The sequence below is a fragment of the Erythrolamprus reginae genome, chromosome 8 (genome assembly GCF_031021105.1).
Source record: "Erythrolamprus reginae isolate rEryReg1 chromosome 8, rEryReg1.hap1, whole genome shotgun sequence".
Taxonomy (NCBI): Eukaryota; Metazoa; Chordata; class Lepidosauria; order Squamata; family Dipsadidae; genus Erythrolamprus; species Erythrolamprus reginae.
Window position 1 is genome coordinate 27,444,662 of NC_091957.1, and position 21,672 is coordinate 27,466,333.

General features: G+C 44.8%; 1 protein-coding gene across 7 annotated transcripts in view; it reads right to left on the bottom strand.

Annotated features, from left to right (window-relative positions):
- Positions 1–21,672, bottom strand: part of UBR4 (ubiquitin protein ligase E3 component n-recognin 4) — a 211,101-nt gene that overhangs the window by 47,653 nt on the left and 141,776 nt on the right. For 5 of the 7 annotated variants that reach the window (XM_070759468.1, XM_070759464.1, XM_070759467.1 and 2 more), the window contains exons 72-87: positions 20,937–21,024; positions 20,654–20,847; positions 15,831–16,070; positions 15,468–15,606; positions 13,295–13,420; positions 13,072–13,200; positions 9,751–10,094; positions 7,131–7,221; positions 6,809–6,893; positions 6,458–6,585; positions 5,246–5,375; positions 4,953–5,110; positions 4,234–4,343; positions 3,991–4,132; positions 2,448–2,538; positions 2,156–2,329 (exon numbers count right to left, since the gene is read on the bottom strand). In XM_070759468.1, the coding sequence (XP_070615569.1) occupies positions 2,156–2,329; positions 2,448–2,538; positions 3,991–4,132; positions 4,234–4,343; positions 4,953–5,110; positions 5,246–5,375; positions 6,458–6,585; positions 6,809–6,893; positions 7,131–7,221; positions 9,751–10,094; positions 13,072–13,200; positions 13,295–13,420; positions 15,468–15,606; positions 15,831–16,070; positions 20,654–20,847; positions 20,937–21,024 (2,369 nt within the window). The remainder of the gene's footprint in view (positions 1–2,155; positions 2,330–2,447; positions 2,539–3,990; positions 4,133–4,233; positions 4,344–4,952; positions 5,111–5,245; positions 5,376–6,457; positions 6,586–6,808; positions 6,894–7,130; positions 7,222–9,750; positions 10,095–13,071; positions 13,201–13,294; positions 13,421–15,467; positions 15,607–15,830; positions 16,071–20,653; positions 20,848–20,936; positions 21,025–21,672) is intronic. The other 2 variants (XM_070759469.1, XM_070759466.1) reach the window with 1 other exon arrangement.

Sequence of the window (21,672 nt, forward strand, 5' to 3'; positions counted from 1 at the left end):
AGACGTCAGGCACCTCCTCGTTCACCGGGTGCTACCGCGGAGGCAGACAACCCAGGGGCTCAAACTGGCACCCACACGGACTCCCTCACTTGTGGGAAGAGGCCAAGTTGAGCTGCAGTCCACAGGGTTAAGCTCACTGGAAGTCTTGAACCCTGGCTGCACGAGGAATCCCCCAGCTGCACCTATAAGAGAAAGAGAAGAAAAAGGTTAATATAATAATACAAAAATAATAATAATAATAATACAATAAACAAAGTTTAAAGATAGAGAATAAACTCAAAGTCCCTTTACTGCAACTGAGTTTTTTAGACTGGAGGGCTAAGGGAGTGGTGCCGGCCTAATATTTAAATTAAACTCAGTCCCTACCAATCAGAGTGTAGAATTACCCATCTTGGACTCTCCTTGCAAGTGCATTGGAGAATGGCTCCTTCTTTGGGATTGGACGATAGGGTTTACAACCCAACCAAAGGAACAAAGAATCCCCACGTGCATTCTTTCCCAAAACTAAGCAACTAAGCTGATGGGTTCCCTCTTCTTTTGAAGAACATGAGCTGTGGTGGCGCAAGTGCTTAGAGCAGTGATGGGCAACCTTTTGAGCTTGGTGTGTCAAAATTCGCCAAAAAACTGAGCATAACTCGGGTGGTGTGTCACCTTGAGAAAAAAACATAATTTTGTGATATTTATAGTTTAAATAACAAATATGCATAATTATTTAACTTACCTACTTAGTGACTTCTTTGTTAATCTGTCAGTTGGTTTCTTTTGTTGGTTTTGCTGTTATTTAACTTGTGTGGGGTGCCATGAACTAAGATAAGTGAGGGGGAGGGGGAATTCTTCCAGTGATGGTGAACCTGTGGCAGTCCAGCTGGACTGCCACAGGTTCGCCATCACTGATTTAGTGACATTATAACTTGTTGCATATAAATAAATGTTTGACCCCACTTTGATAAAGAAGCACAAACTAATTGGGAAAAATAGTAATGTATTATATTGATATGCTGCCCAATTTCCAAAGAAAATGCTAAGTACTGTAACTAAAGGCAATAATGAGTTTTTAGGATTGTAAAGTTCTTATGCCAAACACTCCACTTCATTCTCTGCCTCAATCATTTTCTCATTTCTCTTTTTTTCTCCCATTTATTCTATCATTTCTCTCTCTCTCTCTTCCTATCTTCTCTCTCTCACTCTTTCTCTCTCTCTCCCTTCCTTTATTTCCTTCTCTCTTCCTTCCACTTTTTTCTCTTTCTCTCTCTCTTTTCCTTCCTTCCCCTCCCTCTCTTCCTTTATAACGCCGTTCTGGAAGGCGAGCAGGGAGCAGAGGGGCGAGGGGTGCAGACCCTGAAATAGGCCTGCAACCCCTCCCCTCGCTCCCAGCGGCCCCTGTGAGCCAACCACCGTTCGTGGTGGGCTCCGATGCTTGGCGCCGCGCCAATCAGCTGGGAGGCGGCGCCCCGCCCCCCCCAGCTGAAACTGACGTCCGGCTGGGGCGATTCTTCCCCCGGCCGGACAGGCATGCTTGTGCTGCCAAAGGCAGTGTGTGGGCGAGCCTGCGCTCTGTGCAGGCGCGCCCAGCTGGCAGGCGGTGTTCTCGCCCCGGCGGCCGCGTGTCACCGAAAATGGCTACGCGTGTCAGTGCTGACACGCGTGTCATAGGTTCGCCATCACTGGCTTAGAGTGTGGTACTGCAGGTTATTTCTGCTGACTGACTGCAATTTGGCAGTTGCAATCTCAGCACTCAAACAATAGGCAAGAGGCCGACTATCAACTGCTTAGAGAAGGCTGTAAAGCATTATAAAGCAGTATATAAGTCTAAGAGCCCTCCCTTCCTTCCCAGTGGTTAGAATGCAGGATTGCAGGTTAATTCTGCCAACTGCCAGCAGTTCGATTATGACCAGTTCAAGGTTGACTCAGCCTTCCATCATTCCGAGGTGGATAAAATGAGGACCCAAATTGTTGGGAGCAAGTGGCTGACTCTGTAAAAGGTTTAGAGAGGGCTGTAAAGCACTGTGCATCATTTATAAGGCTAATTAGGCCTCTTCCTTCCTTCCTTCCTTCCTTCCTTCCTTCCTTCCTTCCTTCCTTCCTTCCCTCCTTGGTCTTCCTGGACCGAGCCAGCAAGGCCGGCGCCAGCAAGACATGACTACCACGCTGTTACCTGTGGTCATGTCTTCCAGCATCTCTAACAACATGTCCTGGGTCTCGTCGATCAGCTTGGTGCGCTGCACTACCAGTTTCCGTAAGCAGAGGTAGCCGTTTAGCACCGTCCCCACCAGCCGGCTCTTGAAGTGGCGCTTGATGGACTCGACTTCCACGAAGGAGGACAGGAGGCCTGGCAGGAGAGGGGACAGGCAGGGCCACTGACCAACAGGGGCCAGCCAGAGGCCTGCGGCTCCCCAGAGCCCAAGGAAACCAAAGGGGATGGGCGGGAAGGGGAGGGAGAGAAACACCTTTCCTACCGGTGATGCTCTTAAGAGCGTAGCCCTGCTGCAGGTCAGTGCTGAGGGTGGCTTCCTCCTGGGCCAAGAGACGGGCAATTTCCTGAAAAGGAGAGAGGTTCAGCTCTGAAGGAAAGAGGTCCCGAACAGCTGAGGGAGGGAGGAACAAGAAGACTGTCCCCCGCCCGGGAACGGGGGACCTGAGCATCAAAAAAGTTAATGGCATAATGATATAGCAATATAGAAGACATAGCAATATGTAAACGCTGTAAAAAGATATTAATATTAGTGATACATGTTATTTGTTAAGTTTTGTTTGTCATTATAATGTGGAGTTTAATATATATTTGACTTGTATATATGTATATTTTGTGTGTGTGTGTGTGTATAAACACACACACACACACACACACAGTGGTACCTCTACTTAAGAACTTAATTCGTTCTGTGACCAGCTTCTTAAGTAGAAAAGTTTGTAAGAAGAAGCATTTTTCCCCATAGGAATCAATGTAAAAGCAAATAGTGCGTGTGATTGGAGAAAACCACAGGGAGGGTGGAGGCCCTGTTTCCTCCCAGAAGATTCCTAGAGAGGCCCCATGGAGGCTTCTCTCTGCCTTTTCCGGCTGTTTCCTCCCAGGAGATTTCTACAGAGGCCCCATGGAGGCTTCTCCCTGCCTTTTCCGGTTACAGTTTCGGAGGCTCCGGTTTATAAGTGGAAAATGGTTCTTGATAAGAGGCAAAAAATCTTGAACACCAGGTTCTTATCTAGAAAAGTTCATAAGTAGAGGCGTTTGTAGGTAGAGTTACATAGGTTTTAAAATTACCCAATAAAAAATATTTAAAACAAAAACAAAAAAGGCTTTCTCTCAGGAGAAAGCTATAGCTTTTCCAGATCTTGTCAGATTCTGTTAAGACTCTGTCCAATCATTTGGGCTGGCAATATATAAACCAACAACATATGTCTGTAGGTTTAACTGTGTTGATGTACGTAGCTTTAACTGTACACTATTTCTGATTGGTTGTGTTGCAGGTTGATATAAGAGGGAGCTAAGACATCATAGTTCTCTCTCTCTCTCTCTCTGACATACTTTCTTTGACATTATGTTCTGTTGTATCTAACCTGTGTTTATATCTTGATCTTTGTTTACTTGGAATGACAAAGGCAATTGGTAAGAAGACTTTGTAATTTGATATTTTTGGACTCTTATTCTGACTATTATGTTTATGACGTGGACTGTTTATTGGATTATGCTATTTCTTAAAGTAAACTGTAACTCAAACTAGTGTATCTGTGTGTGGTTGAATAATTATTCGTAACTACTCTTATAAATGTTTCCATTTGCATATCCTTGATATTCAAGGGATACTTTGCACATAACTTAACAGACTCCAGTACCCATCCTCTCTAGCCCTTGTCTTTGTTGGGACGGGTCAATGAAGTGCTCAGCAAACCCCCTGGAGGGTCAACGTGGTTCCAAAGCAGCGAGGGGGTTTTTTATGGCTTAAAATGAAGCCCTCTCCCCTCCCAGTCCGGGGGGGGGGGGTTGTTTCTTACCTTGGTGATCAGGTTGCCGACATAAGGTAAGACCCCCCTGGCTGCCAGGTAGACCTTCCAGCGGGCCGGCTTGATGAGCTTCTGGTACAAGGCCAGGTACTCCGCTGCGCACTCGCCCGCCACACTCAGCTCATCCAAGTAGCTGGCAGAAAGAAGGGAGGATGAGGAGGTGGCTGTCCAAGAAGTCAAAAGCCAAAAGGGAGCAGCGGGGGGCTCCCCTCCCTCACCTGCCCCAGGCCTTACCTGGTCAGCAGGTCAAGGACTTGCTGCTTGCGGCTGGGGATGGTGGCCAGGGCTTCCACAATAGTGCAAGCTGCCTGCCGGGCTGCTTGGGTTGCTGGGGTGAACAAGACCTGGAAACGGAGGGAGGAGAAGGTAGGAGATGCCACTTGGGCACTCACATGGCAAGGATCCCATCCCATTCCTTGGAGAATTTTCTGCCCCAGCCCTCAGGATGGCTCTGCTTCTTGGCATTGCCTTCTCCAAGAGTTTGGCCTTTCTTCCTCCTCCTTCCAGTTCCCTTCCTCCTTTTCCTTTCCTTCTCCTTCTTTTTCTCCTCCTTTTCCTTCCCCCTTTCCTTTTCTTCTCTTCCTCTTCCACTCTTCCACCTTCTTCCTCACCTTTCTCTTCTCCCTTTCCTTCCTCTTCTCTTCCTCCCTCCTCCACCTTCTTCCTCTTTGCTTCTTTTTCTCCTTTTCCTTCATTCCACTTTTCCTCTTCTCCTCTTCTTCCACTCCTCCCCCTTCTTCCTCTTCTCCTCCCCCTCCTCCTTCTTTTTCTCCTCCTTTTCCTTCCCCTTGTTTCTCCCTTTCCTTCTCTCTTCTTCTTTTTCTTCATCTCTTTCCTCTTCTCCTCTTCCTTCCTTCCACTTCTCTTCTTTCACTCCTCCTCCCTCTTCTTCCCCTTCCTCTCCTCTTCCGCCCCTACCCCCCCCCCCCCAGGCATGCATCCATGTGTCTCACCTGCCGCAGCCAATTGTTGTGTCCCAGCTTCAGGTCCAGGGGGCATGTCCTCTTCCCCCGCTTGCTCATGAACTGCTTCCACTTCCAGGCGTACTTCTCCATCAGGTAGAGTTGGCGGAGCTCTGCTCGGCCAGGAGACTTCCCGTTGGCTTCGAGGCCTGGGGAAGACGGCCAAGCAGCAATGGGAGTGAGCTGCAGTGTGGGGTGCAACGCCCCTTCTCAAGGCTGAGCATTCTGGGCCTTCCCTTTCCCGACCGGGGGAAGAAGCCAGGAAGGGAGGGGGAGAACCCTACCTCTGGCAGGGAGGCACTTCTTCCACACCTCGTAGGAGGCCTTGGGATCCCTCTTGAGCCACAGCTGGGCCTGGGCGTGGATCTCATTGCTGTAGGGTTTGACTGTGGTCAGAGAGTCCACCGGTGTGTCCTGAAGAGCCCACAAAAGAGAAGTTTCTAGAAGGGCCTCGAGTAATTGCTGCTACAACCAAGCGGCCACACACATCTGAGCCTGGGATGGCAGTGGGGGGAAAGGGAAGCAAGCCGGGCAGGTAGCTTGTACTTCTTTTTATTTATATATATATAAAACTCTTCCCTGGTGCAAACTGAGAGGAGGAGAGCCTGTGGTCTAGAGGTTAAAGCAACTGCCTTACCAGGCAGACTCTGCAGGTTCAAATCCCAGTAAGGGTATGGCTAGCTGATGAGAGCATCATAAGCTCGAAATAGATCTATACTAGTCTCCCCTCTTTTTCATTATCAGCAAAAATATGTTACACATACATACATATTTATTGAACATTTTAAAGTTAAAAACAAACATTTATACAATTTCCTTTTTTACAACAATTTTGCGTTGCTAAAACATTTTGTGTGTTAGTTTTACCCTCTTCAATTTCTATTCATTTCTATTACATACATATATTTTTATAGTTGTTTATATGCACCACATAATAGTGTACTCCATTTCTACCATTTCTAGTCTTTCCATTTCCCTTATGATTGTTTATTATTATTATTATTATTATTATTATTATTATTATTATTATTACTACTATTATTATTAGATTTGTATGATTTGCATTATGTTTGATACCATTTAGTAACTCATTCATTCATTCATTCATACAATTTTTTAATGCCACCCTTCTCCTTCGACTCAGGGTGGCTTACAACATGTTAGCCAGCCTATTGTCCCCACAATCCGGGTCCTCATTTTACCCACCTCGGAAGGATGGAAGGCTGAGTCAATCTTGAGCTGGTGATGAAATTTGAACAGCTGACCTGCAGATCTAGCAGTCAGCTTTAGTGGCCTGCAGTACTGCACTCTACCCACTGCACCACCTCGGCTCACTTTGTCGTCTTTCTGACGTCATTCTCTTATCCTTTATCTCTCTTCTCTAATCACTCATACCACTTTTCCCATACTTTGTAGCATTCTGTTTCCTCTTTTCCTTGTATTTCCTTTATCCATTTTGGCGCACTCTAAGACCTCCCTAATTAAATTTGTTGTACCTTGTTCTTCTTGCTGGTGGGCGCAGGGGGCTTGATCAGTTTCTGAAGGATCCTCAGGCACATCAGGGTGATGTTTTCCACCACCACTGGTGTCTTGATGTTCACGGCCATGAGGAAGAGGCTGAGGGCTGGGACAAAGCAAACAAGGGGGTCAGAACCGGGCCAGACACCCAAGAAATAACATCCCCCCACCGCTGGCTTCTGTCCCAGTGGGGATGGCCCCTCTCACCCGCCCTGGAGGTGGGGAGAGCAGATCCTCTGGCCCTTTATCCTCTCCTTTCTCCTCCACCCTCCTCTCCGCCATAACTGGCCTGCCAAGCCGTTGGGGGGGGGGGGGGGAGAGGTGCTCACCGCAACGCAGGCGCAATTCCCAGCAACTGTCCTCCTTGGAGATGGAATCCGTCAGCAGCAGCATCTCGTACTGAAGGCTGCTGGCCTACAAGGGGGGTTGGGGCAGGGGGAGAGAAGGATAGACTAAGAGGTGTTTCATCTAGGTTTTCCAGATTGTTGATGGAGCCGAGAAGACCTCGAGGTTGGTTCGTCCCTTCGGCAGGAAAGGGGAAATGGCCGTCTTGGGGTGCCGAGGCTGACACCTTGTTTTTACAGAGGGGGCCCCCGCCCAAGGGGCCATCATGGAGGAAGGGAGAAGAAGAGGTGATCCAGTGCTGCTCACCAGATCAGGATTGGCCCAGTGGCCCTTCAACGCCGCGGACACTTTGCTGATGATGAGGTCGTTCATCTGCTGAGTGGCTTCTGGATTGTCTCTGGTTGGAGACGGAGGATAAAACAAAAAAAAAAAAGCATCATTAAAATGTCATAGGGTGCGTCAACATATACACACACACAGCTCATTTAATAGTAGTAATAATAATAATAATAATAATAATAATAATAATAATAATAATTATTATTATTATTATTATTATTTATTAGACTTGCATACTGCCCCTCTCCGGAGACAAAGAGTGGCTCACAACACAAAACACAGTACAAATCCAACAATAAAAAACAATTTAAAACCCTTAGTATAAAAACAATCATACATCTCAGACAAACCTTGCATAAAACAGAAATGGCTCAGGGGAATCAATTTCCCCATGCCTGACGGCAGAGGTGGGTTTTGAGGAGTTTGCGAAAGGCAAGGAGGGTGGGGGCAATCCTAATCTCCGGGGAGAGTTGATTTCAGAGGGTCGGGGCCGCCACAGAGAAGGCTCTTCCCCTGGGTCCCGCCAGACGATATTGTTTCGTCTGACGGGACCCGGAGAGGACAAACTCTGTGGGACCTGATAGGTCACTGGGAATAATCCCAACACCCAGGACGTCCTTCCTGACAGAACATGACTTGAAAGCTGCCTAGTCATTGAGTTAGCTGCAAAAAATAGGTGGATGGCCCCCAGGTCCAGCCTGGGCTTGAATGCCTATCTTATCTCCCGCTCATTTCCCTTTAGTGTTAGTTGGCCACATTCTTCTTTTTTTAAATAAAAAGCCCCCCCTCCTATTTTTCTACAGTTACTATACATACATCAGTGCATATACCTTAAGATGTATTAATAACATACATAATTATATTTTTTTATCCAGTCAATCATGAATCAATATCCTATTTTGACAGCTATTTTCTTTACACTCCCTTCCATCTCCCTCTTCTCCTTCTACCTTCTTTCTCCTTCTCTCCCACTTCCTACTTCTCTCCACTCCTTCTCTTCTCCCTTTCCATTCTGCTTCCAATTTTTTCCCCTCTTAATTTTTCCCAGAGTGATTCTAATCCTAATTCATCTTATATTTCACAGACTGATAACCTATTCCCATACATCTTTAAATTATTGGCGTCCAATCTAAATTTGTTGTTCTTTGCATCATATTTATACATATAACTCTTTGTTTAGTTGGCCAGATTTTTATAGAGAGTTTAAGCTTGCAATAAATCCATATATTCACTTGAACTGCCTGAATCTCCTGACACCCCACCCCACCCCAGTACTTGACAGGCAGCAAGAAGTACAGGTGGATGGATGGAGAAATGGAGAAAGAAGATAGATGGAAACTTATTAAAGAGAGGGCAACTCTCTGAAAGATCTCCCTAGAAAAAGGGAGACGTTTCCTGACAGAACAATTAATCAGTGGTATGGCTTGCCTTCAGAAGTTGTGGATGCACCATCAATGGTGGTTCTCAAAAAAAAAGATTGGACAGACATTTGTCTGGAAGCCTCAAACAGACTAGAACAGTGATGGCAAACCTATTTTTCCTCGGGTACCAAAAGAGCATGCTTGCACACTATTGCGCATGCACGAGTACCGACATCCATAATTCAATGCCAGGGGAAGGCAAAAACACCTTCCCTCACCCTCCGGAGGAAATGGCCTGTTTCCCAACTTTTCATGGGCTCAGTAGGCTCGTGTTTTGCCCTCCCTAGGCTCCAAAGATTCGCTAGAGCAGAGGGTGAGTAAAAACAACCTCCCCCCAGAGCCTCTCTGGAAGCCAAAAACTCCCTCCCAGAGCTTCTGTGCGAGCCAAAAATCAGCCGGCCAGCACACACATGTACGTTGGAGCTGAGCTAGGGCAACGGCTCACATGCCAGCAGATATGGTTCTGCGTGCAACCTATGGCACCCATGCCATAGATTCGCCATCACTGGACTAGAAGATCCCTTTCCAACCCTAATGTTCTGCATTGTAAGTATGTTCCTCTGAGAGACAGCTTTAACTCATTGTCAGGTCTGCCAACTTCAGCTTGGTGCCTCACTGGCGTCCTGCCATCAAAGGCTCTGAGACAAAGGGCCATGGGCAGAACGAATGGGCAATAAAGATGTAGGTGGAGGTAATGGGAAATAGGGAGGGAGGATGACAGCTTGATGAAGACCAGGCAAAGATGGAACCAGTTTGTCCCAGTGCTGAAGGCCACGCACCCTGAGACTGGAATGAGGACATCCCAGCATTTCTCAAAACAGCTATGCAGTTCATCACTGGCTGGTCCTGAGGGGAGGACTGGGATAAAGCGAAAACCTTCTAGCTTTTTTGTGCGGGAAATTCAATTCTAGTCTGACTTTATGGCAGCCTGGTCTTTTAAGTAAAAGAACCCATCACTTCAACTAAATGGATGATCTTTCTTTCCTAACGGATTGGACTGGGGCAGGTCTGACACCGATATTCAGTACTGGGCGGGTTCTCCATAGGCCCAAGGTTCTCCATTGGCAAAAATTCGATGCAAGAGGCTGTCTGGGTTCCACTGCTGGCCATCCTTGGAAAAGGGCAAAAAGGAAGAAGGGGAGGGGAGGCAGCTAGCCGAGGCCCACCTGGTGAGGAGGCACATGAGCTGTCGGACATCCTCTCTCATGCTGGCAGCCCCCCGGCGCAGGTTGTAGTCGAAGAGCTCACGGATGAGACCCTGGGAGACCAGGATGTGGCGGATGGACGCGTTGGTGGCCAAGGCACGGAGCAGCGTGATGCAGTGCTCGGTGACGGCCGAGGCGCAGCCGTAGCATTTGGTGGAGGAGGTGTGGCCACAACCCAAGACCGAGAGGGCGCGGTACTGGCTGGCAGTGAAGGTGGGCTGGACAGCTGAGCGGGAGGACTTGCTGGCAGCCTCTCTCTGCTGGAGGTCGTACTCCAGGAGCTCCTTCCGGGAGGCAAACACTTTCTGGGGAGAGGATAGAGAAGAGAGGGGGATGAGCCATGATGGAGGCATAACCTAAGTAGGGCCTCAGGTGACCAAGGAGCTGAACTTCCATCAGAACAGCCTAAGACTGACCAGCATATAGGACCCCAAACCTAGGTTACTAGGTCATGAGCTGGTCAGAACCAAGCCACCCAAAGCAGCAGGAGTGTGAACATATAAACTCCATTTGCACGAGCAGAGGCCAAGCTTCCACAAATGGAGCTGGGTCAATACTCTGTACTGCAACGGTTGGGTTGTCAATATATGAACTAACCAGTAATGTATGTTTGGAGGAAACAGAAAAGGGAGAAAGATGTGTTGCACTTTGTCGTATTGTATTGAATTGTTGGTTGCTGGTGGCTATTGCGGTTAGTCTTGCTAATGCTTGCTATTGCTGTGTGCTTAATACCGCTGTTTTCTAATATATTGCTGTATGCTAAGTATTGGTCTATGTACTTGTTGTGTGATTAATATTGGTCTATGTATTATATTTATCGTATTATGTAGAACTGTATATAATTGCTTGACTTGGATATGTATATATATATACCTGACTGTATATGCTGGTTAATCTATTGTATACATTGTAAAAAATATTGTTTTAAAAATATAATCTTTATTAGTTATTTATAATTAAAACATGTAATGTAAACAAACACATAAATACAAACTAAACAGATACATGGAAATAAAATACAAATCACTGTTCACTCTAAGCTGCGCGCCTGTGCGCCCCAAAATAACCCCTCGTGCACCCTTTTCCAAGGTCGCGCAAGGAGCTGGGCATTGGAGTTGGGGGCGGGGAGCAACGAAAGTGCGGAGGCGCCCCATGCGCTCCCCATCCCCCTGCCAGCGGGGAGGCACCGGCAGTAGACATGGGTGGAAGGAAAGGGAGCCGCGGCCATCCCCACCTCCCCACGGTGCCTCTGGCCCCCTCGCGCCCCTGCCCCCTCGCCGGCTTTCTCTTCCTCCGCCTCCCGCCATGGGGCGCGACTTCTCCCACAGCGGTGGCTGCAGCGGCGGTAGCGGCTGCGGCTGCTCCTCATCATCCGCGCTCCCAGCCAGGGGGGTTGAGAGGGTTTTCTCCACGCACTTCAGGAATGCCCGCCCCGCCCCTCTCGCAGCCCCTTCACTGGGAGCACGTTCATCCCAGTCTTTCAGCAAGGGGGCTGTAGTAGAGGCAGGGCAGGCGTTCCCAAAGCGCTCAGAGAAAGCGCTTTCGCAGTCCCCTCACTGACAGAGAGAGAGAGCAACAGACAGAGCGAGATAGAAAGAAAGAGAGAGGGAGAGAGAAACTAAATGAGAAAAAGGGAGAGAGAGAAAGATAGCAGGAGATAGAAAGAGTGAGAGAGAAAGAATGCAATAGAGAGAGAGAAAAAATGAGAGAGTGAGACAGAAAGAAAGCGAGAGACAGAAGAGAGAGAGAGAGAGAGCAACAGAGCGAGATAATAAGAGAGGTAGAGAGAGAGAGAGCAAAAGGGGGAGAGAGAGAGAGAGAGAAAGAGAGAGAAATAACTCTTGATTTAAAGCATATGGTAAAAAGTACCCAAATAATAACAGAGAAAAAAAACCCAGCCCTCACCTGTTATTGGAAATGGTTCAAGAGTTCACACACACACACACACACACACACAAGGGGGGAGGAGACAGGGATGGAAAAAGAGGAGAAGTGAGAGGGGGACGGGATGAGAGAAAAGGGGAGGGAGAAATGAGAAGCAAATGAGACAGAAAAGGGGGAGAGACAGGAGAGAGACCCAGAAATGAGAACAGTGGTAGAAATTTGAGGAGGGATGATTGATTATTAAATATGGATTGACTATGGAATATTGGTAAAAGATATATTTAGGTGTTTAATATTAGGATGTATTAATTTAAAAAATTGTATTAGAATTTTAGAACTACAGTATATAGAATTACATAGGTACAATTAATGGAAGATACATATGATAAATAAGGGGTTTATGATATGTACTGTGTGGTTTTATGAGTTTGCATTATGAATTTAAAATATACTTGGAAATGTAGAAGATTGATGAAAGTTAATAATAGTAAATGCTAAGTGCCTGAAAATTAATTGAGCTTGGAAATGTTGAATGAAATTTTAGAAAAGTATAATTTATGGAAATATATTAATTGATGCGTTGGTGTTCAGATAGATTTTCATAGTATTACTAGATTACTAGATTACTATAATACTATGATAAATATTTAAGAAATGAAGATTTTAAAGCATGGATTTATTAATAGTTGTGTTTTTGGTTTTGCTGGTTGTTTTAGTTTTAATAGTAATAGATTTTGGTTTTGTTTTATTATTAATTTCTTTTAATAAAAAAGAAGGGATTTTTTAATTTATTTTTTAATTAATTAATTAATTAATTAATTAAATTAATTAATTAATTTATATTTCTATGCCGCCCAGTCCCAAAGGGACTGCCACAGACACTATACTTTTCCGCCCACACCGAAAAAAAATTAGAGGGAACATTGATACAAATTGTAAATAATATTTATAATCTTCTATATTGGTCTGTCTTATTGGCTGAACAACCACCACTGCCACATATACTCTGTTTCTAAGTTTTAGATGCTAACATCTTAGCCGCCCCGAGTTTGCGGAGAGGGGCGGCATATAAATCCAATAAACCTAACATTGGCTGTAAGGCCAGTGTAGAATACTAACAAGCTGCACATGCACATATAGTTGCCCACCAATCATGTGGAATGCCCCCCCCCCCCCCCCCCCAAAATCCGTCTGCAAAGCCAGAAAGATTGGGGAACTCTGGATTAACAGACATATTCAGCCCTGAGGAAGCCTGGCCTGAATCCACTAGCTGTTTCTGACCTCAACAGCCAACCTATTGAAAGGGGTGGCCTGGGGTGGGCAAGGCCAGTTCAAGGGGAATTCTGGCAGCCACCGTCCCAGTCTGCTTGGGGCAGGGCAGACTACAGAAGGGATTACCTGGATGATCTTGGAGAGCTCGTCAAAGGAGTTCTTGCAGTCGCCACAGTACTCTTGCGCCAGCTGCAAGATATACCTGTTCACACTGGCTGAGGTAGAGCTGAGCCCCCCGCTGCCCCCGGAGTCATCCTGGCACAGAAAGGGGGGGGAAGAAGTCATGTCAGGGTGGTGGCTTTGCCTCGCCCGAAGTCCACCCAAGAGTGGCCTCTTTGCCTCTTGCTACCTGTGGCTTTTCGGGCGCAGCCTCGTTGACCTTGCAGAGCAGGTTCTCCAACTGGGGTCGGTGGCCCATCAGCTGGTGGTAGACCCGGTCAGCCTTGTCCAGGAGGGTGTTGATGTTGGTCACGGCCTGGCAGGTGAAAATGCCACAGCACTCCATTTAGTTATTGTTCTGTGCAGGGTCCTCGGAGCGAACCCACTGACCCAAAAGTCCCTTATTTTATGATAAAATCAAACTCTTTATTGATAAAAGCACACATAACAAAAAGCAGATTTTGAATGGCAAGGAAAAAGGAGTTATTTCTCTCTGAAGCTAAGTATCAACAATGTCTGGGAAAGGCACCAAACTCGGCCTAATCAGCATTCCTTAGATAACAAGTCCATTTATCATTTAAGCATATGAATCAGCTCACCAAAGTGGGCAAAATTATCCAGGAGAGAATGTCTTTTATTGAGGCAGAAATCATGGTTTGTTCAAGCACACCCCCAGTCTACAATCTCTTCCATGAACACGTTGAAACCCTACACCCAATTACCCCAAATCCTTTGCTTTTGTACTGCCTGGAAGTGACATCACACCCCAAAGAGGCTAAAGCTGTAAGCTAATACCTTTTACTATGCAATTCCTCTCACCGTCACAGCAATCTCCTATAGCGAGGATCTATCCATGGACTATCCACTCTAATGTCTTCCTCATCCTCCGACTGGGAACATTCCTCCATTGTTATATCAGCCCCTTCTGGTGGTCCCTCAGGCTCACTCAGGTCACTTTCCCCCTCACTCTCACTCTCTGCATCAGCTGGCAACCCCCCTGGCCCAAGGTATCCAGAGGGGCCTAGCTCATCCTCCTCAGAATCTGACATGACCTGAGGTGGACAAGGAGCACTCACAACAGTTATGCGTTGGCTTAATTAAGCAACACTGGGCTCCCGAGGTTTGGGGACAGCAAAATTAATCCCCACTTCAATACGAAGCAGTTCTCTAGGTCTAGGTAATAAGGTTGGGGATCGAGCAATGATCAACTCCCAGGCAGTGAATGGAGGCTCTCTGATTCACTCCAATGTCCGGCACAATGTCCAAGCTCTTTTTCCAACCCAAACTAGGCAGTGGGTCACTCCAGGTAAGTTTCAGATAACAGGGAAAAACCACCCAAGGGCCAAGGTGGTGTGTGAAACTCTATTCTTTCTAAAACACGGGTAATCCTCAACTTACGACCCCAATAGAGCCCAAACTTTCTGTTGTTAAGTGAGAATGTTTTTTCAGTGAGTTTTGCCCCATTGTTTGACTTTTCTTGCCATCGTTAAGTGAATCACTGCACAGTAAATTAGTAAACTGGTTGTGAAGTCCCCATTGACTTTGCTCATCGGGAGGTCACCAAGGGGGATCACGTGACCCCAGGGCAATGGGGAAATCTTTTGTTTTTTAACTACTGGTTCTGTGGGCATAGCTTGGTGGGTGTGGCGTGGCTTGGTGGGCATGACAGGGGAAAGATACTGCAAAATCTCCATTCCTACCTCACTCTTTCTGCTACTGGTTTTCCGAACTACTCAGCATTTTCACTACTGGTTCTCCAAACTACTCAACATTTCCACTACTGGTTCTCCAAACTACTCAACATTTCCACTACTGGTTCTCCAAACTGCTCAAAATTTCTACTACCAGTTCTCCAAACTACTCAAAATTTCCACTACTGGTTCTCCAAACTGCTCAAAATTTCTACTACCAGTTCTCCAAACTACTCAAAATTTCCACTACTGGTTCTCCAAACTACTCAAACGTTTTGCTCCCGGTTCCCTGAACTACTCAAAATTTCCACTACCATTTCTCCGAACTACTCAAAATGTTCACTACTGGTTCTCCAGAACCTGTCAGAACCTGGTGCATTTCACACCTGCCCCAGGGATATGGCAACTGTCATAACCAGTTGCCAAGTGTCTGAATTTGGATACCGTGATCCTGGGAATGCGGCAAAGGTCATACGCGAAAAGCGGTCCTAAGCCACTTGTTTTTTTCTAGTGCCGTTGTAACTTTGAATGGTTACTAAACAGGTTATTGTAAAGTCAAGGATGTTCTACCCTCCAAAGGAGGACAAATAGTTTCGTGGGGAAAGGAAGGCAGCAAAATCTCCCTCCTCCCCACTCCCTCCAAAAGGCAGGCCTCCTTCTCCTCCTCCTGACCTTCTTTCGGTCCTCTTCGTTCTCAATGGGGTCCACAGCACAGCATGGTTTGGCGAACAGCATGAAATCAAAGCGGGCATATTTGCAGAAGCCACAGGCATTGCAAAGGAAGGGATCCTTCTCATCGTAATTGATCGACCTGGGAGTCAACACTGAGGGTTAAATCTCATCGTAGTTGCTCCCCTCCCCAAAGAGATTCCTCCGAACCCAAATCTCCTTCTAGGACTGAGTGTGGGTCCCAGCTAAAGAGTTAGGAGAACCCCAAGATTTCTACAGCTGTGGGGGCAGGGGTTGGGTATCACCCGAGGTGGCCCCTTCCTCCATTTTGGAGCTCCTTGGGGTGGGGGGGCTAAGCTCACCCACCGGCACTTGTGGCATTGGTAGACATTCTCCCCACAGTTTCCGCAGACTCCGGGGTTGGCGGGGACTGAAGCGCTGCATCGGGGGCACTGCAAGGTTTCTGTGGAGGCTTGGTAGTTCTCGTAGAAGTCAGCAAACTCGATCATCAGGTTGGAGGCCACGATGGGCAGTGGAAGATCAATCTTCACCTCCGTCTGGCCGGGGGTCAGCTGCACTTTCTTGGCTTTGTGCCAGCGGGCTGGCCTAAAGATGGCAAAAGGGGAGGATGCGGGGGAGGAGAGAGACCAACAATGCAAACCGGGCACAGAAGTCCAGTTCTGTTGTTCTGCTCCACTCCTGGGAAAGCTAAGCATTCCTGTTAGCCCTCACACTGAAAATAACCCCTGAAAATGAGGTGAGCCAAGAGAGATAAAGAATTAAGGCACCCTCTCCCATCCCCCACCCCAGCAGTGGTGAAGGACTAGAGCCATTAGGGCTCCATTGGGAAGAGACTGAAAAAGAAGCCGAGTTCTTCTAATGGACAAAGGAGCTTTGCCAAAACCAGAAGAAAAACGTCCAGGAGAAACCCTGCAGCTTGTAGCTGAGGAGCACGTCTGTCTGTGTCTATCATCTATATCTAACACTCATATCTGTCTGTATCTCTCTCTCTCCATCCATCATCTATATCTTAACATCTATTTCTATTTCTAACTATCATTACTATCTATCTATATTTCTATCTATTATGTTTATTTCTACTTCTATTATCTTATCTATCTTATCTATCTATCTATCTATCTATCTATCTTTCATCATCTCTTTTTTCCTCTCTATCTCTCCACCCACTCACTTCTCTATCATCTATCTTATCTATCCATCCATCCATCCATTCTTTTTTTTCTTTTTTTATATTTTTATTATTTTCAAAAAAGGACAAAGACATACAACATTAAACATTTAAGGAGCTGCCATTGCTCCGCTTGTCGTAGAAGTCTAACTAGTACAGAATATAAAAAACCCTAACTGTTACCAGATCTATGCAGAAATACCACACTTGTAAATTACATTCTTATTGAATTTAATTCTATATTTTTAATATTAAACTTGTTAATTGAATTTCTTTATATTTTAAAATGTTATATACTTATATATGTATATATATATATAAAAGAAATAAACAAAATATTAGTAATACAGAAAAAAGAAAAAGTAAACACTTCTAAGTTAGTTATGATATAAACTATTTCATTCTATCTTATAATTCTTCAAATAATCATTTATTCTTATATATTTAGATTTTAATTCTATTTTTAAAATTCCACCAATCATATACTTTATCCCATATTTTATAAAATTCTGTTTCAGTTTGATTATTCATGTCTAATTCTGCACATCCTATAATTTTTTTAAATACCTCAATATCTTTTGGTATCGTCTTTTCTTTCCATTTCTGTGCGAATACTATTTGTGCCGCAACCAATATATGTATTATTAAATAATACATTTCTTTTTTATACTTTATATTTGAAATACCCAGTAAGAAAAATTCAGGAGATTTTTTAATCCTCTCCTTTGTTATTTCATTTATCCAATTCTCTACTTTGTTCCAAAATATTTTGGTCTCAGAACAAGTCCACCATGTATGATAATATGTACCGACTTCTTTTTTACATTTCCAACAGATAGGCGATACAGATGGAAACATTTTAGAAATTCTGTATGGTGGAAGGTGCCATCTATAAAACATCTTAATTTGGTTTTCTTTAAAGGAAATTGATTTTGTTATTTTCCAATTATACATCCAGATCTTTTCCCAAGTATCTAAATTACCGTATATACTCGAGTATAAGCCGACCCGAGTATAAGCCGAGGCACCAGTTTTTGCCACAAAAACCTGGGAAAACTTATTGACCCGAGTATAAGCCGAGGTTAGAAAATGCAGTGGCTACTGGTAACTTATAAAAATGGAAACCAATAAAATTACATTAATTGAGACATCAGTAGATTAAATGTTTTAGAATATTTATTTTAAAGAACACCAAAATTAGCTCTGTAAATTTAAAAGAGGGTAAAAGAAAGCAATCTGGTAATAACAATAAATTAAAAAGTAAAAAAAGTAGCTCAATCAGCAACCAAGCTAAAACCTATTTCTAAACCTAACCCAGGGGTCTTTAAACTTGACAGTTTTAAGACTAGTGGACTTCAACTCCCAGAATTGCTGCACCAGCCATGCTACTTCAGGAGTAGGAGTTGAAGTCCACAAGCCTTAATCTTTCCAGGTTTGAAGACTCTTGCATTTCTAACCCTAACCCAGGGCTCTTTAAACTTGAGTTTTTAGAAGCCTGGAGAGAGTTCAATGCTGCCCCCCCCCCCTTTAGCTGGCTGGCTGGCTCGTTGGCTTGATCTCCCACCCCTGATCCTCCCTCCTCCTCGTCTCCCTTTATTGCCCCATTTATTGTGCAGGGAAGCAGATTTGCTAAAGAGATCCACTTGGGACGGCAACAGGGAAATGAGGCGGAGGAGAGCCAGAATAGCCCACAGCCGCGGGGGAGGAGGAGGAAAGGAAAGAGCTGCCCTCCTCCTCCTCCCCCTGCTGCCGTACCAAGTGGATCTCTGTAACAAATCTGCTTCTCTCTCCGGCTGGAGGCTTCTAAAGCCTGGAGAGAGTTCATGCCGTCCGGGTCCCTCCCCCCCTTTAGCTTGCTGGCTCTCTCCTCCATCTCCCTTTATTGCCCTATGTGTTGTGCAGGGAAGCAGATTTGCAAAAGAGATCCACTTGGGAGGGCAACAGGGAAATGAGGCGGAGGAGAGCCAGAATAGCCCACAGCCGCAGGGGAGGAGGAGGAAAGGAAAGAGCTGCCCTCCTCCTCCTTCTCCTCCTTCCCCTGCTGCTGTACCAAGTGGATCTCTGTAACACATCTGCTTCTCTCTCCGGCTGGAGGCTTCTAAAGCCTGGAGAGAGTTCATGCCGTCCCCGTCCTCCCCGTTTAGCTTGCTGGCGGGGCGCCCTCTTGTGGTGATTCGGCGCCCTCTTGTGGTGACTCGAGTATAAGCCGAGGTTAGGTTTTTCAGCCTATTTTTGGGGCTGAAAAACTCGGCTTATACTCGAGTATCTATGGTAATCTCTTTGCCAAAATTTTTACACCAACTGATCATATTATCTTTCAATATCCAACCTATCGTTCTATAATTTAATAAATATTTATAGACATTTCCAATTGTCTTTCTTTGATTTTGAAATAATAATTTACTTAATACATTATTTTCTTTTTTAAAAATATAAGTCTTTACGTCTATTTGATATCTAGAACTAATCTGCATATAATGCCACCAATCTAAATCAATACCTAACTCCTGTAACTCTTGTTTTTTCTTAATTTTAATTGATTGTCTAACAAGTCTCTATATTTCCAAATCTTACCTTTTTCTTTAAGATTCGGGTGTACAATAGCTTCAATGGGTTAAAACCATTCTGGCATTACTAAGAAGTGATTTTTCTTTATTTCATTCCATACTTCTATCAATGCTTTTCTAAAAACATTATTTTTAAAATATGAGTGTGTTTTTAATTTATCATACCATACAAATGCATGCCAACCGACCATCAGATTGTGGCCTTCTAGATTGAGCAGCCTTTGGTTTTCTAAAGTCAGCCATTCTTTTATCCATGTCAAGGCCGTGGCATGATAGTATAATTTCCAATTTGGGAGACCGAGGCCTCCTCTTTCCTTACGATCTTCTAATGAGTTTTGTTTTATTCTTGATTTTTTACCTTGCTCGATAAATTTTCTTATTGTCTTATTCAATTCGGCAAAGAATTTCGTTTTTATTGGAATTACTTGAAAAGGAACAAAATTTTTGGAAGGATATTCATTTTAATTGTAGAGATTCCTCCTACAAATGATAGTTGTAAATTACTCCATATTTCTAAATCTTTTTTAACCTGACTTAATAATTTTAGATAATTATCATTTTTTAAAGTTACAGCTTTGGAAGTCATCCATATCCCTAAATATTTCACTTTTTTTGTAATTTTCATGTTTGATAGATCTCCTAAACCATCCAGGCTCCATTGGGAAGAGACTGAAAAAGAAGCCGAGTTTTTCTAATGGACAAAGGAGCTTTGCCAAAACCAGAAGAAAAACGTCCAGGAGAAACCCTGCAGCTTGTAGCTGAGGAGCATGTCTGTCTGTGTCTATCATCTATATCTATCACTCATATCTGTCTGTATCTCTCTCTCTCCATCCATCATCTATATCTTAACATCTATTTCTATTTCTAACTATCATTACTATCTATCTATATTTCTATCTGTTATGTTTATTTCTACTTCTATTATCTTATCTATCTATCTATCTATCTATCTTTCATCATCTCTTTCTTTCTTTCTCTCTCTTTCCACCCACCCACTTCTCTATCATCTATCTTATCTATCCATCCATCCATTCTAATATCTCTCTATCTCTCATCATCTCTTTCTCGCTATCTCTCTCCACCCACCCACTTCTCTATCATCTATCTTAATTATCTATCTATCTACCTACCTACCTACCTTTCTATCTCATCATCTATCTATAACTATCCATCATCTATTATCTATTTATATTTCTAGTTATGTTTATTTATCTCTATTTCTATCTATCTGTCTGTCCGTCCGTCCGTCCGTCCATCCATGCATCCATCTATCCATCCATTAAAAACACTCCTGCCCACATTTCCCTTATGGTGGTTTACAGACAAAATGTTAAAATTGAATGTAAACTTTTAAAGTTAAGAGTCAAGGACAGTTAAAACTGCACTCCAGTCATAGATTCTGAGTCACTTCTTGTGATTTTCTTTATGCTTACTTGTTCTTCAGCTCTACGATGGCCTGCACAGTCCGGTTGTTGTAGTAGAGGTTGATGGTCCGGACCATCTTGGTGCGCTTCAGGTCTCCGATCTTGACCGTTACTTTGCTGATGGTGTGGCTGCCGATGAGCTTGACCACTTGCTGGGTGGTGGTGTAGCGGGTGTCCACCTTGATGGAGGACAGCTTGATGTACTGGGAGAAAAGAGAGAGAGAGATGGGCTGAAAAAGGCCGACACCTGCTGGGTTTGACGGCATGGGGGGGATGGGGAGGGACCACTTACGCAGAAAGGCACTTCGGGGTTGTTGCAAACAAGACAGGGGTCGCTCTCTAAATAGTAGCCATCAAATTCCACCAGGCCGGAGAGGGTGCTGGAATGAGGAAGAGGAAAGCAGTTGATTTATTCTGCTCAGGAACAAAATCCCAGTTGTATGCAGCTTTTACTTTCTATGGGACAGGCCTAATTCTCAAGCAGGACCAGCAAAAAAACTGAATTTCATTTCCTTGCCATTTAAATGCACAAAATATAGTTAAGTAAGGCACCCCACGATGTCTCCTTTCGGTCACACACTTTTAAAAAAAGGGCACTTGCAATGAATTTGGAACGATTTCCGAGTTGTGTGCAAGCCTAGGAGGCTGTGAGTTCGATCCGAGGTCGAGGTAGATAGTTCTCTCTCTTGGCACACTGAGAATATATCTGCTGAACAAAAACTCCACACAGACAACAGGATGGGCATTTGGCCAGTAAACACTGCTAGCTCCATTCAGCTGCCCAAGACTCCACCCCGCGAGGGATTATGGGGGTCTTTAAAAGAAGATGATGATCCATTTTCTGACGCTGCAAAGTTAATCTGGGCAGCCAGGCAAGAGCCTCTTCTAGCACCTGTTGTACATACTCCTGGTCAGTTGGAGGATGATGAAGATATTGAGGACTCTGATTCAGATAGTGTTTATAAATTAGTGGGGGGCCAGCCACAGGTAGTAGAACAGGTGGGAGGCCAGCCACAGGATGGGGCTAT